The sequence below is a fragment of the Aethalodelphis obliquidens genome, unplaced genomic scaffold, assembly GCF_003676395.1.
Source record: "Aethalodelphis obliquidens isolate GAN/ISIS:26980383/991018 unplaced genomic scaffold, ASM367639v1 scaffold44, whole genome shotgun sequence".
Taxonomy (NCBI): domain Eukaryota; kingdom Metazoa; phylum Chordata; class Mammalia; order Artiodactyla; family Delphinidae; genus Aethalodelphis; species Aethalodelphis obliquidens.
This window is the reverse complement of record NW_020837988.1, coordinates 12,641,662-12,658,663: the sequence shown is the minus strand read 5'-3', so window position 1 is coordinate 12,658,663 and position 17,002 is coordinate 12,641,662. Positions and strand designations below refer to the sequence as shown.

Genomic DNA, 17,002 nt, shown 5'->3' with positions numbered 1-17,002 from the left:
CCCGTTGCGGAGCACAGGCTCCAGACGCGCAGGCTCAACGGCCATGGCTCACGGGCCCAGCCGCTCCGCGGCACGTGGGATCTTCCCGGACCAGCACGTGGGATCTTCCCGGACCAGCACGTGGGATCTTCCCGGACCGGGGCACGAACCCGTGTACCCCGCATCGGCAGGCGGACTCTTAACCAGGGCGCCACCAGGGAAGCCCCCCCAATTTTTTTAAGTTGCTTGTTTTCTTATTACCTAGTCTTGAGGATGTTTAAATATATTCTAGATCCAAGTCCTTTATTCGAAATGTGTTTTTGTTTTTGTTTTTGTTTTGCGGTACGCGGGCCTCTCACTGCTGTGGCCTCTCCCGTTGCGGAGCACAGGCTCCGGACGCGCAGGCTCAGCGGCCATGGCTCACGGGCCCAGCCGCTCCGCGGCATGTGGGATCCTCCCGGACCGGGGCACGAACCCGTGTCCCCTGCATCGGCAGGCAGACTCTCAACCACTGTGCCACCAGGGAAGCCCTAGAAATGTGTTTTGCAAATATTTTCTCCCAGTCCGTGGGTTTTCTTTCCATTTTATTAAGTATCTTTCAAAGAGCAGATGTTTTTAATTTTGAAGAAGTCCAATTTATCAATTTATTCTTTTATAGACCATGTTTTTGGTGTTGTATATAAGAAATCATTGCCGAACCCTTTGCCTAAGGTTACAAAGATTTTCTTTTGTGTTTTCTTATAGAAGTTTTAGTTTTACGTTTATGACTGTGACCCATTTTGAGTTAATTTCTTTTTTATTATTTATTTATTTATTTATTTATTTAGGCTGCTCTGGGTCTTAATTGCGGCTTGCGGGATCTTTGCTGCGGCATGTGGGCTCTTAATTGCAGCATGCAAACTCTTAGTTGTGGCATGCTTGAGGGATCTAGTTCCCCAACCAGGGATCGAACCTGGGCCCCCTGTATTGGGAGCATGGAGTTTTACCCACTGGACCACCAGGGAAGTCCCTGAGTTAATTTCTTTTTTGAAAAAATATTTATTTATTTATGCCTGCGTTGTGTTTTCGTTGCTGCGCGAGGGATTTCTGTAGTTGCGGTGAGCGGGGGCTACTCTTCATTGCAGTGTGAGGGCTTCTCATTGCAGTGGCTTCTCTTGTTAGGGAGCACGGGCTCTAGGAGCATGGGCTTCAGTAGTTGTGGCTCATGGGCTTTAGAGTGCAGGCTCAGTAGCTGTGGCGCACAGGCTTAGTTGCTCCTGTGGCATGTGGGATCTTCCCAGACCAGGGCTCAAACCCGTGTCCCCTGCATCGGCAGGCAGATCTTAACCACTGCGCCACCAGGGAAGTCCTCCCTGAGTTAATTTCTTATATAACATGAGGTATGGACTGAGGTTCACTACTTTTGCGTAGGGATGCCCAGATGTTACAGCACCATTTTTAAAAGTGTATGCTTTCTCTATTGCACTGATTTGTACCTTTGTCAAAAATCACTTGGTCAGGGACTTCCCTGGTGGTCCAGTGGTAAAGAATCCACCTTCCAATGCAGGGGACGCAGGTTCGATCCCTGGTCAGGGAACTAGGATCCCACATGCCACAGGGCAACTAGGCCCACACACCACAGCTACTGAGCTCGCGTGCCTCAACTAGAGAGGCCGTGTGCCACAAACTGCAGAGCCCATGCTCTCTGGAACCCGCGCCACAACTACAGAGCCCACCCGCCCTGGAGCCTGCGTACCACAACTAGAGAAAAGAAAAACCACATGCCACAACTAGGGAGAAGCCCTTGCGCTGCAACAAAGAGCCCACATGCCACAACTAAAGATCCTGCATGCCGCAACAAAGACCCCACATGCCGCAACTAAGACCCGACACAGCCAAAAATAAATAAGTAAATAAATAATCTTTAAACAACAACAACAACAAAAATCAATTGGCCAGGGCTTCCCTGGTGGCGCAGTGGTTGAGAGTCCACCTGCCGATGCAGGGGACACGGGTTCGTGCCCCGGTCTGGGAGGATCCCACATGCCGCGGAGCGGCTAGGCCCGTGAGCCATGGCTGCTGAGCCTGCGCGTCCGGAGCCTGTGCTCCGCAACGGGAGAGGCCACAGCAGTAAGAGGCCCATGTACAGAAAAAAAAAAAAAAAAATCAATTGGCCATATTTGTGTGGTTTTATTTCTCATCTCAGTTCTGTTCCATTTTTCTGTTGTGTATTCTTATGCCAGTATCACACTGTCTTGACTACTTTAAATATATAGTAAGTCTTGAAATTGGGTAATGTGAGTGCTCCAACTTTGTTCCTTTTGTTCAAAAAAAATTTTTTTTAATTTTATTTATTTATTTTTGGCTGCGTTGGGTCTTCGTTGCTGCACGCGGGCTTTCTCTAGTTGTGGTGAGTGGGGGCTACTCTTTGTCATGGTGTGCGGGCTTCTCATTGCGGTGGCTTCTCTTGTTGGGGAGCATGGGCTCTACGTGCGTGGGCTTCAGTTGTTGTGGCTCGCGGGCTTAGTTGCTCTGCGGCATGTGGGATCTTCCAGGACCAGGGCTCGAACCCGTGTCCCTTGCACTGGCAGGCGGATTCTTAACCACTGCGCCACCAGGGAAGCCCTCAAAATTGTTTTGACCATTCTAATTCCTTTAACTTTCCATGCAAAATTTAGCTTTGGAAATTCCCTGGCAGTCCAGTGGTTAGGAATCTGTGCTTTCACTGCAGAGGGTTGCAGGTTCAATCCCTGGTTGAGCAACTAAGGTCCCGCAAGCCGCAAGGTGGGCCAAAAATTTTTTTTAAATAAATAAATAATAAAATTCAGCTTTGTCAATTTCTAGCCCCCCCCCCGCCCCGAAAAATCCTGCTAGGGTTTTTGAGACTGAATCTGTGGATCCATTTGGTGAGAACTGCCATCTTAACTATCAATCTATCTATCTATCAATCCATGAACACAGTATTTCTCTCCACTTATTTAGATCTTCTTTGATTTATTTTATTAGTGGTTTATAGCTTTTAGCATACAGATCTTGCATAGGTGTCTGTCTAACCTCTCACCCTCTCTTACATTTAGTGTCCTGAGACCACAGTTACTGAAGATAAAATGAGGTCCCTGCATCTTTTGGGCTGATAGAGAAGGTGGCATGGGTTCTCCAAGCTCAGGGCAGCTCGTCCGAAACTGTCCTCCAGAGCGTGGACAGGTGGCCTGGTTTGCCGTCCAGCTTTGGGACAGTTGCTCAGCTGGTTGTGATCACAACCAGTGACGAGAGCCTCCCTGTGTGGTTCCAGTGAGGTCCTTTCCTTCCCCTGACACACAGCAGGTGGTCTCAGCCTCTGCTGCTCCCAAGGGATGAAAGTAGGAGATTGAATCAGCAGGGGCTCGGGCTCCTTCTGAAGACACGTGGCACCTCCGTGGTTGCATGTGTTTGCACAGGGGTGCTACTGAAAATAAAGCTCTGCTTCCCTGACACAGCTCACCTGGGGGCTGACCACCCAAGTGAGCAGAGCTGCCCGGACTGGAGGTGGTGGATGGCAGAGCCTGCAGGGCCCCCACTGTGGGACAGGCAGGAAAAAGGGGTGCTGATATCAGAAAACTGCTCTTTAAAATCAAAGATGCACCCCCCCCTTTTTTTTTTAATTTGGTTGCACTGGGTCTTAGTTGTGGCTTGTGGGCTCCTTAGTTGCGGCTCACCAGCTCCTTTGTTGTAGCATGCGAACTCTTAGTTACAGCATGTGGGATCTGCTTCCCTGACCAGGGATTGAACCTGGGCCCCCTGCATTGGGAGCGCAGAGTCTTAACCACTGTGCCACCAGGGAAGTCCCGCCGCCCTTTTTTTTTCATGGAGGATGGCAATGCTTTCCCTGGCAGTGTCACCCAGACTGTTGGGCTGTCCAAAGTAGGGCGGAGGGAGGCCCCTTCTGGCCTGACCGCTGAACCCTATTGGTGGCCTTGATCTCGGGTGGCCTCAGCCTGCAGCGGCTTGAAGCAGCATTTCGGTTCCTGGCTAGAGATTGAGGTCTGGCAGTGGCAGTGAGAGCAGTGGCAGTGAGAGATTCAGTGAGAGCACTGAATCCTAGCCACCAGACCACCAGGGACCAATGGACAGTGACAAGGCCCTGACCCATTGCTGTGTAGAAATGAATTGCCACATAGAGACATAGAGATGGAAAGTAGTGAGGCAAGTAAAGTGTTTATTAGGAGGAAAAATAGTACAGTACCTGTGGATAGACACACGGGCGGGCTCAGAGAGAGTTGCGCCGTTGTGGTAGTTTGAATCACTTTTATGGGGCCTTTCTTCCAGGTTTCCTTTGGCAATCTTGCTTTGCCTGGTTCTGAATCTATATTTGGTTTATCTCAGGGTCTTCCCATGTGTGCGTGCATGCGCATCTCTTAGCCAAGATGGATTCTAGCGAAGAGGCCTATGGGTAGTTGACATCACTTACTATGGGGTGGCGCCCCCTCCCTTTTTGACCTCCAAGGAGGCTTTCTGTGCATGTGTAGTCAGGGAGGTCTCCTTAACTTCAAGAATGAGGAATATGTGGTCTTTTATCTCTTATCTGGGCAGGGCCCAGCCTCCTCCATCATCCTGCTTTTATGGAGTTTCTGTCCACAGGGGAGAAACTGTTCAGCCTGGGGCCCATCTATCTCCTACCCCAGCCTGAGTCCAGGTTCAGGGTGACCTCGAGACCTGGCAGGGGCAGCCCTGCAATTTGAAGGGACTGGGACCCTCTGAGGTGTCAGAGCTCTGGAAAGAGGGGGTTATCATCTGGCCACACCCGAGCGATGGTTAGGGAAGGCTCTGGGTTACTCCCCAGTTTCACTCATGGGGGATGATGTGCCAGGTCCCGCCGGTATCTGGTTGGTGGGGCTTGTCCTTGCTGTGGGATTTCACAGGGTACCTGGATGCAGCAGCTCAGCACAGACACAGGCCGTTAGGGAACAAGGCAGGTGTGACAGTGGTCCCGTCCCTGCCAGGGAGGGTGTGGGAGGGTTTAGCCCCCAGCGTGGGGAGTGAGCGGCTCAGGCAGCTAAGAGCTGGGAGCTGTGTGGATGAGCTGGGGCAGCCAGGCCACGAGGAGCCTGGAAGCACCTGGGTCACATGGCTTTGCTATTTCACAGAGAAAAACCAGCAAGGAGAAACATGCAGGGAACATACTTTCCTTTTCAAAAAGGAGGTGGGGTAGATTCTGAAGAGGAGGGGGACTGGTGCTGATTTCAGTAACTGCTCTCTGTGTATGATTCTCATATGATGAACACACTTCAAATGCCCATTTAAAACATGACCTGCAGGACTTCCCTGGGGGTCCAGTCGTTAAGACTCTGCGCTTCGCACGGCTTCCATCCCTGGTCAGGGAACTAAGATTCCACATGCCACGCGGCCAAAAAGAAAAAAAATGCATGACTCACTTTTAGAACCATTTAGAAACGGGAGGCAGCCCTGCAGGGGCAGGCTCTGGGCCTTGGCCATGGGTGAAGCTTGGGCCTGTACCTCAGCCCTGGGGCCTCCCTGCTTCTCCCATCCTGAGCCCCATTATGCAGCCCTCCCGCCCCCTTGGTCCTGCGCGGCACCCCAACATCTCCCAACAAAGTGCCCTTCTGATCTGGGAAGCCAGGCCAGGGTCCGTCTCTGGATAGCACATATGTATATACATTCTTTTAAGGTGAAATTCACATAGTATAAAATTAACCATGTTAAAGTGAACAATTCAGTGGTATTTGGTACATTCACGACCCTGTAACTTTCTCATTTCAGAACATTTTTCTCACCCCCCAAATGGAAACCTGGACCCTCTCCCGCCCCTGGCAGCCAGCACCCTGCTTTCTGATACTTTAATTCAACATAAGACAAGTTCTCAAAAGTCAGGTCCTCATGATGAATATGTTTGTCAATGATACTTAACCAGTATTTACATGTTTGCGTCCTCTTGTTCTAGGAGATAGAATTCGGCAGGTGCTGGATGAGCTGAAACAGATTATTTACACATCACGTGGCCTCAAAGTGTAGGGAGTGTCTTGGCATTTGACATTTGCTGTTTTTCAGGCTAAAATTATCTCTCTTCTTGTCTCTGTGGTCCTGACTCACTCAGTGAACATTCCAACAGGCTTTGTTCTAGGAGCTTTTGTGTATTTTTATTTTGATGGACAGAGTTCTTGGCGAATTCGATAAGTGCAGCGAATGTGCGAATGTGCATTACACCTTTCGACCCTAACACTGACAACACTACTGTCAAAAACGTGAAGTAACAGAGAAGAGGAAATACAATAAATAGGAACAGAGCAAACACATAGCAGGAGGAACATAAAACGGTTCAATAAATAAGTGTATGAAAAAAGAGACTCTTCTCCCAATGGGACTTCGAACCTGGCGTGAATGGGTGGAATTTGGGGGCTTCTCTGTGGCAGGTACAGCTGAGACAGAGGGTTTATCCTGGGACCCAAAGGCCTGGGGAAGAATGGAGCTTGTGCTGAGCTGAGGCCACTGCTGGCGGCAGGTACCAGACGTGAGCTGTCAGGGAAACTGAGGCACAGGGAGAGGGAGGAAGCCGCTGGTCGTCAGGACTGGGATTTGATCCCACGCATCACAGAGCTTCTCCCTGCAGGGTCTCCACAGTGCTATGTGGGGGACCTGTGGGGTCCCCAGGGGGCTAGCCCATCTCCGTTCCCATTTTCCACCCTACAGATCAAATGGGGGGTGAGGGTGGGCAGTGTTTTTTCAAGCTTTATCTCCCACCCGCGAACCTCCCCTGCTCTGCCCTGTCCCCAATTCAAAGGAGGGGCCTTCCATGGGAGTTCACAGCTGCATAGATGGAGGGAAGTAGGCCGGGTTGCAGCTCTAAAGGACAGTAACACTGATGGAGACGGAGTGGCCCTGGGTCTCCAAAGCACACGCGGCTCTGGGAGGGTGCCTCAGGGGCAGTGTGCCGAGGGCAGGTGACCCGGCAGGGCTGTCCTGGTGGGAACAACCACCAGAGTCAGAGTTCAGTTTGGGTTCTGAATGTTAATAGTTAGATCATTATCATTGAGTTGGATTTTCTTTTATTTTTTGGCCGTACTATGCGGCAAAATCTTAGTTCCCTGACCAGGGATTGAACCCATGCCCTCAGCAGTGAAAGGGCAGAGCCCTAACCACTGGACCACCAGGGAATTCCTGTAGATTTTCTTTTAAATACATGTTCACTATTAGTGAAATTCTGGGGTGTGGGAGGCATTGTGCTCTGCTTTGGGAAGATGTTAAAATGTATCTTCCGCAGCTTTTCCAGGATTTGTGTGTCAGGTTTCCTCTGTCACTCTCTCCAGTCACTATACTTTCATGGGTTTTCTGTCAGGGCATTTTTTGGTGCAAACAAAAAAGTCAACTCAAAGAAGCTTAAGCAAAAAGGAGTTTGTGGCCTTATGTAACCGACAGGTTGAGGGGTGGGCCTGGTTTCAGGCTAGATCCTGAGGCTGAGCCATTCTGGACTCTCTCCACTGTTCCTTCTCCCCAGAGCTGCTCCCCACGTACACCCCATCCCTGATTCTTCTGTGTGAAGGTTAATTTCCACCTGGGGAGGAAGCATGTGCATCGTGGATGTTCATTAATTTATGGAGAACTGTAGATGTGATCAATAGTTTCAATTTGTTTAGATATCATTATCTTAGTAGGAGTAGGTGATACACAATGTGAAAGGAAAGAAACCATCACTTTATAAGTTACATAAAGTGTAATCAAAACTGCCAAAAATCTGGAGAAACTACTTTTAAGTAGACAGTCCTAAAACATAATTATTCCTAAAGAGTTCACCTGAAAGCTCTTATCTCATTTACATTTAATTTGCTTGAAAGTTTCATCACATCTGGTTATTTTTCTTGTTGACAAATTTTGTGACAGGAATTATACAATCTTATTTGATTTCTGGTAAACCTACATACAAAATAGTATATACGTAATGTTGATGACTTTAAAGGTATGTCTGTATTGGGGCTTCCCTGGTGGTCCAGTGGCTAAGATTTTGCACTTCCACTGCAGTGGGGCGAGTTCAGTCCCTTGTCGGGGACCTAAGATCCCGCATGTCGCGTGGTGTGGCCAAAAAAAAAAAAAAAAGATGTCTTTATAATTAAACCAATAAACTCAAACTTGTTTTCATTCATTAAAAATTAACCCTAGATCATGTGATCCTGAAGTTCATTTGGGTTCATTCCTTTTATATTTCTGAGTATTTGTATAAGTGCTTATCATCCTTTAAGCCAATTAATTAATTTTGGCAATGCCACACGTCTACAACACACACATTTACAGATACGTACAAACACGCAGACGCAAACAGAGACCCCAGTTCCCATTCCAGAGTTTCAACCATGAATCAGGTACAATAATGTAAAACACGTAAGTTACAAAAGATGTTGGATTCAAATTGGGTTTCTTGCAGATGGAACAAATCAAGGTCACCTGTTTAGATGGCTAAATCCTTTTTACTAATATTTATGGAAAAGACATTTAAGATTTGTATTGCCCTTGACAAATCAGGTTCCAAATTACCTATCCCTCTTTTGTTTTTTCCTTTGGATAAGAGTTACCTTCCTGAGGGACTTCCCTGGTGGTCTAGTGGTAAAATATCTGCCTTCCAATGCAGGGGAAACAGGTTCAATCCCTGGTCGGGGAACTAAGATCTCACGAGATGCAGGGCAACTAAGCCCACGTGCCACAACTAGAGGGAGAAAACCCGCATGCCACAACTAGAGAGAGGGAAGCCCGCGCCACAACGAAGAGCCTGCACACCGCAGCCAGATCCCGCCTGCCCCAATGAAGATCCCACGTGCCGCAACTAAGACCCAACACAGCCAAAAATAAATTAAATTAAATTAATATTCAAAAAAAAAAGTTACCTTCCTGAAATTTGCATTAAAGAAGATGGCCTGCATAAGAGCTCCTGGAGAAGACTGGGTAGAACATTTCTATCTCAAAGGCAGAGGAGGAAAAATGCAAGTTGTCCTAGGAGGATTTTCTTTCTTCCCTTAAAGCCAGATTTTTTTTTTTTTTACTTACAGCCTCTTAAAATAAATAGGGGAGATTATGGGAGTGGTAAAAGGATTGGTGGGCCTAGGGCTGTTTCTGGAGCCACACCTTTGGTCCTGTAAACACTAGAGTTCTAAAACAAGGACAGCTGTTTTTAATTCCTCAGATAATTGGGTGGCCACCTAAATGATATCAAAGTACCAACATACTCATCCACCTCTGTCGGAATGTTTTTCTTTCCTTCATTTAGCTTAGAGGAGAAGGCCAAAAAAAATTTTTTTTTTCTATCAGGCTCTGAATATCAGCTATGGTCACAGGCTTAGACAGATCTGTGGCCTTCCATCTTGGTAATCCATTTACAAAACCTTTTGAGGATCTTCCCTGGGTTTAAGAAATTCTTTAACTATGGCCCTCAGTTCAACCTTTGACCCCAAGAGGCTCACCTATAACCTCAGGTGGTCCCATTTCTAAAGATAACCATTTAGGGACTTCCCTGGTAGCACAGTGGTTAAGAATCTGCCTGCCAATGCAGGGGACATGGGTTTGAGCCCTGGTCTGGGGAGATCCCACATGCCGTGGAGCAACCTAACCTCGTGTGCCACAACTACTGAGCCTGCACTCTAGAGCCTGTGAGCCACAACTACTGAGCCCGTGTGTCACAACTACTGAGCCCGTGTGCCACAACTACTGAAGCCTGTGCGCCTAGAGCCCGTGCTCCGCAACAAGAGAAGCCACTGCAGTGAGAAGCCCACGCACCGTGACAGAGTAGTCCCAGCTCGCCACAACTAGAGAAAGCCCGTGCCCAGCAACGAAGACCCAATGCAGCCAAAAAATAAATAAATGAATAAAAATTTAAAAAAGGAGGATAGAGTAGTAGTTATGGCAGTTTTATAGTCTTTTATTGTAGGTACCTTTTATATGATCAATCTTTCATTAGCCTTCTACAACAAATCCTTCAATGAGGCTATTTTGGAATTTTGAAGCCTTTTGGGGCTTTTGCATACCAATTAAAATAGGTACAATAGTTTAAGATGAGAGCTTTCCAATTTAGGAGTCCTTCCAATTCAAAGGATCCAAGAAGCTAGCCCTACAAATATTTAGGAGTCTTTCCAATTCAAAGGATCCAAGAAGATAGCCCTACAAATAATTTCTGCTGCTAATCCAATTTTAGAAAAAAGAAAAGCTCTTATCACTCTTGTTTCCAGTAGACCCTGTGGGCAGGGGTCCAGGAGACTGACTGACATGGTAAGAAATTACCCTCTGCTGGCTTCTTCTGACTGTTCACGGAAAAATCAGTTTGGAATGCCAAAAAAGAATCCCAGCTTGCTCATTTCAGGGCAGGATTTCCTTTGATTCCCAGTTAGGTAAGCACTTGCAAGCATCAGCTCTATATAAACCCAGCTGGTATCCCCATAGGTGGCTGTCCATTCAGGAGCTGTTTGACCTTTGAAGCACAATTTCCCATTATCAATTTGGTTGCCTAATTCAGAGAAAAGATAATGATCTGAACAACTTTCTGAGGACAGTATGGTTGTGGGTGCTGCTTCTGAGTCTAGCTCTCCAAGGAATTGCGCTAGGGTCAGTTCAGCTCTTTTACATGTCTTGGTTTCTCCCTCTGACAATCTAAAACCGCTGTGGGTGCTTGGAGCACTAGGTGATCAGCCTTTATCTCCTGCGTCCCTGGAAGAGCAGCATTTACTTAATTGTTGTAGTGGGATCTGCTGTAGTACTGCTACACATCTGAAAAATTGATCCTCAGACACTTCCACTAGGTTCTCAGTCACCTGAGGACACCTTGTGGCCAGAAGGAGCAGGTGTTCCTTGTTCTTGGGGCTGAGCAAGCTGTCTCTTGTTTCACTGGGCAAACCATTTGCTCAGACCATATATCAACTTGTTTTTTTGTTTTGTTCGTTTTTAATTTAAGCTAAATTTAATGAAACTCCAGCCACCTATGTTTCCCGGGGCCTCCTGCCTAGATCCCCCTAGGACCCTGACAAGGAAATGCACTGGTGCCCCTTAAGACTCCAAGTCTTAAGTACGAAAAAGCTTGAAAAAAAATTTGTAGGATCATCACTTAAATAATAAGACCTGGATATCAGAAGAACTCACCGGAACACCTGAAGAGTTCCAAGAAGCAGGTGGGGCTCAAAGGGCTAGTACCGAGCACCAGTTTAGGGTAGACCCCAGGTATCCTCTGGTGGGTGTCTCTGATATCCTGCCAACTACGCCATGCATGTTGACGAAAAAATTAATCAATAGTTGGTCTAAGAAAGGAATGGAAATTTTTATTTGCACCAGCCTGAGGATTATAACCTGGGAGACAGTCTTTCAGAAAGCTCTGAAAACTGTCAGAGGTCAAAGTACAATTATATACGTTTTTGAGACAAAAGGATATACATCAGATGACATATTGACAGTTTCTACAATCCAGGTCTGCTCCTCCAAAACAAAACTGGGTCATCGTGACCCCTTAAACATTAGGAAGGAAGGTTATCTCCTGAGGAGTTATCAAGTGCTAAGCAGGTCATCCTGACGGTTTACAAAATTAAGAAGGAATGTTGTCTCCTAAGGAGGTCTGGTCAATGCAGATGCACAATACACACTAAAGGGGAGCCAGGAGGCCCGTAAGGGCAGAAAACCTTTTTACGTTTAAGTTTTTCTTGTCTTGCCATAAAACATGAATTTTATTTCATCACCCCTGTGCACATACGTACACACATTTTGTCTTTGCATAGTTGAGATAATACTTCATACCTAATTTCATATTCTACACGTTTTTACTTTACATTCTTAGTGTGATAACTTGGGGGAACTATGTCTGTGTTTTAGCCCTGAGTCCAGTGGAGACAAGGGTGTGTGAGTGGCTGCCACTCGGCAGACCCAGGGCCAGCAGGCCATGCGTGGAGCCAGCTGCTGAACGGTTCAGGTGGCTCCTGCTTGCCCACCCTTTGGGCAGCGGCAGGGGCCTGGGCGCTGAGCTGGAGGCAGTGGTGGTGCGGGAGGAGTGGAGGGAGGTTGGAGGCCCCGCTCCACAGAGCAAGTGGGCGAGGCCGGTGGGCGAGGGGAGGGTCCGAGCAGGGCCCAGTCCAGCCGTCTCTGTGAGTCCTGGATCTGCACCGGTAGGTAGTCCTTTCTCCCCCAGCGTGAGAGAGTTTCTCTTATCTGCACCTTTTACCTGAGCATAACTGTGGAAGTGCTTTGCTTTAAGCCCCCCTGACCCTCTTTCACAGGCATCGACTACAAGACCACCACCATCCTGCTGGACGGCCGGCGGGTGAAGCTGCAGCTCTGGTGAGTCAGGGGTTCTGCCCGGCCCCTGAGCACAGGGCAGGTCTGTCCAGGCCCTCAGGGGCTCTGGTACCACCTGTGGGAATATCCACTGCTTCTGCCCCAGCCTGACCTAGTGCCCCCCGAGGAAGATGAGATCTGTGTGGGCCTTGGAGTCTGTCCAGAGCATGTGGATGTGCTTCTGCTTCTGCCTCTCTAGTGCCCAGAGGGGCTGTGTGTCCTGACCAAGATCAACAGGACGGAGGGTGGAGGGTAGGAGGGCAAGAGGTCAGGGTGTCGCCTAGCTCTGGCCTGGGTCTCTTTCTTGGTCCCCACTCCAGGCAGCCCTGGCTCTGAGACTCTGGTCAGACTCCTGCCCCTCCAGTTCCGGGGATGGGGGACTAGGGTTTTCCTGCTGTGACTAATCCCTGAGTTGCCCCCAACCCATGTGGTTTTCCTGACCACTGTTACTAGCCCCTGTGTCATCCCCTCTCCTGGACCACCTGCATGGTCACTTGCATGGTTCCCTTCTCCCGTCTGACCATGCCAAATCTCTCCCCAAGCCACAAGTGTCTGCAGTGGCCTGGAGCCCCTTCTCCCACCCCCATCTGCCCCTAATCAGGAGCAGTCAGCCCCCAAGTCTGGGCCAGGAAACCTCTCTCCACGATGTCCCCTCAATGACCCTGTCCCTTCCCACTGCTGACTCTCAAGTCTCTTTTCCCTTCCTCCCTCCCCGGGGACCTCCTGAGGGCTCCCCTCTCAACCCAAACTTGTATGGGACTCAGAAAGCTGGTGTAACAGCTGCTCCTTTTTCCTTGGCATCTAAAACGAAGCCCCCTTGCCTGGTCCTCGTGGTCCATCTTAGTAAATTCCCCCACACAGGGCAGAGTCAATCCCGGAAGTACTATTCTTCTTTATCCTCGTTAATGCACCCCCGGGTCACTTCCTTGTATTGATGAACATAGGGATGCATCCACAGGGCTGACTTCATGTGACCTTTTATTTTTATTTATGTTTTTGGCTGTGCCACACGGCTTGTGGGATCTTAGTTCCCTGACCAGGGACTGAAGCCACCACGCCCTTGGCAGTGAAAGCCAGGAGTCCTAACCACTGGACTGGCCAGGGGATTCCCATGATCTTTTAGAGTTAATTGGAAGTGGAGTGACCCCACCAAATCCTTTGGCCTATTTCTCCCCCAGTGTAGACTCACATTCCTTACTACATAGCTTTATCTCCAAATTAAACAACTTTTTAAAAACTTAAATTAGACTTATTGAAATGTCAGAATTATTATGTTGAAACCCATCGCTATTTTCTCTAGTTGACTTTTTAAATAATTAGAAAAGAGAATGAGCCCAAAAGGACATCCCAATGTCCAGATCTCTCCAGGGATAAGGTGCCCAATGTCTTGTTGGGGGCTCGGACTTTCTGTGGGATGGCCACCAACTGACAATTGTAAAATGCATTTGCTCTGGCTCCCGAGTTCAAAAACCTTGTCGTCGGGAAGCAGTGATTTCTTCTTACAGACTTCCAACATCTTTTCCAGGGATACGTCGGGTCAGGGAAGATTTTGTACCATATTCCGCTCCTACTCTCGGGGCGCACAGGTAACACCCCTGAACCGGGAGGTCAAGTTGACTTTGTTTTTCTTTTTTGTTTTTAATTAATTTATTTATTTTGACTGCTCTGGCTCTTAGTTGCAGCACGCGGGCTTCTTAGATGTGGCATGCAGGCTTCTTAGTTGCAGCATGCGGACTCTTAGTTGAGGCATGCATGTGGGATCTAGTTCCCTGACCAGGGATCGAACCCGGGGCCCTGCATTGGGAGCACGGAGTTTTACCCACTGGACCACCAGGGAAGTCCCTCAAAGTGACTTTGAATAATGACTTTTGGAATGTTCTTTAATGGATACTTGGAGGACAAGGCAATTAGCTCACATACAAATTGATGCCAGAGTCTAAAAAGTGTGCCCTGGACTGTTTGGTGGCTCCCAAGCCCTCTGCATCAGATGTGTGTGTGCATGTGTTACATTTGTATGTACGTGTGCACGAGCAGTGTGTAGGCACATGCATCTACACGTGTGTACATAAATATGCAGGCATGTGGGCTGTGTGTGCACCGTGTTCATGTGCGTGTGTGTCTGTACGTATGTGAGAGCCCTCCGTCCAGGTGGGTGGGCTCTGAAGTACCCCCGCATTCCGTGTCCCTGGACCAGCTCGTGAATGTGGGGAATTGAATTCCAGTCCCCAGCTCACATTCACATTTGAGGGTTTATCAATGAGCTTATGAAATATCACTGGAAGTGATCATATAACTGCTACATTTGGCAGACAAATCGAAATAATATGTTTTGTGTTAACATAAGTAAAATGGCTATTTAGCTGGTTGTGAGTGTGTGCCTGAGTGGCTTGCATTGCCACAAGTGACTGTGCCTCCCCCAGGGTGTGATCCTGGTCTACGACATCGCAAACCGCTGGTCCTTTGATGGCATCGACCGGTGGATTAAGGAGATCAATGAGGTATGACATGGCCAGGGCTCCGTCCATGTGGCCCTGTGAGGGGAGGCGGGCTGGGGCGGCCAGGGCACGAGGCTCCAGCCACAGGGAGGAGGACGCGTCATGTCCCAGCACAGGATCAGGCCCTGCATGCAGTCAGGTAGGTTGACAGGTGGTGACCAGGCTGCTGCCTGCTGGCACCCTGACCGGCCCAACTGCCAGTGGAGACGTGGAGTGGTCAGTCCCACCCACTGAGTGAGTGTCCTGGCGCGGCCGTAACAACGCACCACGAACTGTGTGGCTGAAAACAACAGAAACGTATTCTCTCAGTTTTGGAGGTCAGAGTCCAAAAGCAAGGTGTCGGCAGGGCCGCGATTCCTCCAAACACTCGAGGGAGGATCCTTCCCGTCTCCTGCAGTTTTTGGTGTTGCCGACAGGCCCTGGTCCTTGGCCTGTGGACGTGTCTCTCTGTCTCTGCTCTAGCATCACGTGGCCTCCTCCCTGTGTGTCCTGTGTCCTCGCCACTTCTTATAAGGACACAGTGCCTGGATTTAGGGTCCACCCCAAGATCCCATCTTAATTAATTACATCTGCACAGACCCTCTTTCCAAAAAAGGACACATTCTGAGGTTCTGAGTGGACACCATTCACCCCGGACACCCATGGTACCAACAACAAAGCCTGCATGTGACCCACTTTCCTTGCCCTTCTGTCACCCTTTAGCACGCCCCGGGGGTCCCTAAAATCCTGGTGGGGAACCGCCTGCACCTGGCTTTCAAGCGGCAGGTCCCCACGGAACAGGCCCAGGCCTATGCGGAGCGCCTGGGTGTGACATTCTTCGAGGTCAGCCCGCTGTGCAATTTCAACGTCACTGAGTCCTTTATGGAGCTGGCCAGGATTGTGCTGCTGCGGCATGGGATGGACCGGCTCTGGAGGCCAAGCAAGGGTAGGTGTCCGTCCAGTCCACCCTGCAGCCCCGCCAGTGCTCAGCCTCCCAGGACCCATTCCCCGGGCCACTGTCTCCATTCTCCGAAATCAGGGCTTCTGCCGCTTGGCACTAGTGCCATTTGGGATGGAGTGTCCTCTGGTGGGGGCACTGTGTGTGCTGTGGGTGAGCTGCATCCCTGGTCTCCCTGCCCCCATTTGTGAAAACCACAAATGTCTCCAGACTTTGCCGAATGTCCTGGGGAGTCAAAATCGCCCCCAGTTGAGAAGCACTGTTATGAATGTTATTTGTTAGGACCCTGATTCCAAAAGGAGCCAAAGCCCTGGGTCGTGTTTCTTCTGTCTGATCCTCCAGGGATTGAGGGCTATCCCGACTGCATCAGGGGTGAGATGCCGTTCCTCCTCCCAGCAGGCCCCTGGGAGCCCCTCTCTATCTGAGCAGGGACCCTGACTCACAGAACGAACGATGTAGGTGAAACATAAATGACAGCATTTGCTTTTCTGGTGTGTTCTCCAATACATCTTGATAAAGCTGATAACACGTTTTTGGTGTCAGCTACTCAGTTGGGGAAGCACGTCTCCTGAAGCTCTTGGTCTCCGACCCCAAAAGTTGGTCACGTTAGGCCTGAGGAGACCTCATTGGCCATCGCTGGGCAGTCCACTCACCTCTCAGACATAGAGGGAGAGATGGTGGGGGTCTCAAGTTTGGGGACAAACTGGATTTAAGGTGATGAAAGCAGGACCATCCACCTCCAATCACTGCACGTGGGCACAGGGTGGGACATCTTGCCCCAGAGTCCCAGAGAGGAGGGCGGACAGGTGTGTGGCTGGCCCTGTGTTGGCCCCGTGCCCAGGACAACACAAATGAAATAGGTTTTCTTTTCTTTCCCAAGTACTGAGCTTGCAGGACCTGTGCTGCCGGGCAGTGGTGTCCTGCACGCCCGTGCACCTGGTGGACAGGCTGCCACTGCCCACGGCCCTCAGGAGCCACCTCAAGTCCTTCTCGATGGCCAGCGGCCTGAATGCCAGGGTGATGCACGGCCGCCCCTGTTCCCTCGCCACCAGCTCCAGTCACAAGAGGACCAGCCTCCGAAAAGCGAAGGCTGCCCACCTTCCCCAGAGCCCCCCCCAAACGCTGCACCAGAAACAGCTGCAAAGTCTCCTGAGGAGGGCGCGAGGCAGAGGAGTGGCACAGGTGGGAGGCAGGAGGCCGCTCTGGATGCAGACACCCGCCAATGTCACGGTGACCACGCGGCCCTGAGCAATGAAACTGCGGCCGGTACCCTGCATACCTGACATGTCTGCGTGGACAGGCGTGGGGCTCTTGTTTCAGACGTGTG

The 17,002-nt window shown here is 49.6% G+C and overlaps 1 protein-coding gene across 1 annotated transcript in view; it reads left to right on the top strand.

Moving 5' to 3' along the window:
- Nucleotides 1-16,939, top strand: part of RAB40B (RAB40B, member RAS oncogene family) — a 27,624-nt gene extending 10,685 nt beyond the window's left edge. The window contains 6 exon segments of the mRNA XM_027081137.1: nucleotides 12,186-12,246; nucleotides 13,769-13,829; nucleotides 14,664-14,741; nucleotides 15,441-15,663; nucleotides 16,556-16,785; nucleotides 16,787-16,939. Coding sequence (XP_026936938.1) covers nucleotides 12,186-12,246; nucleotides 13,769-13,829; nucleotides 14,664-14,741; nucleotides 15,441-15,663; nucleotides 16,556-16,785; nucleotides 16,787-16,828 — 695 coding nt within the window. The 3' untranslated portion in view covers nucleotides 16,829-16,939.
- Nucleotides 16,940-17,002: the final 63 nt, after the last annotated feature.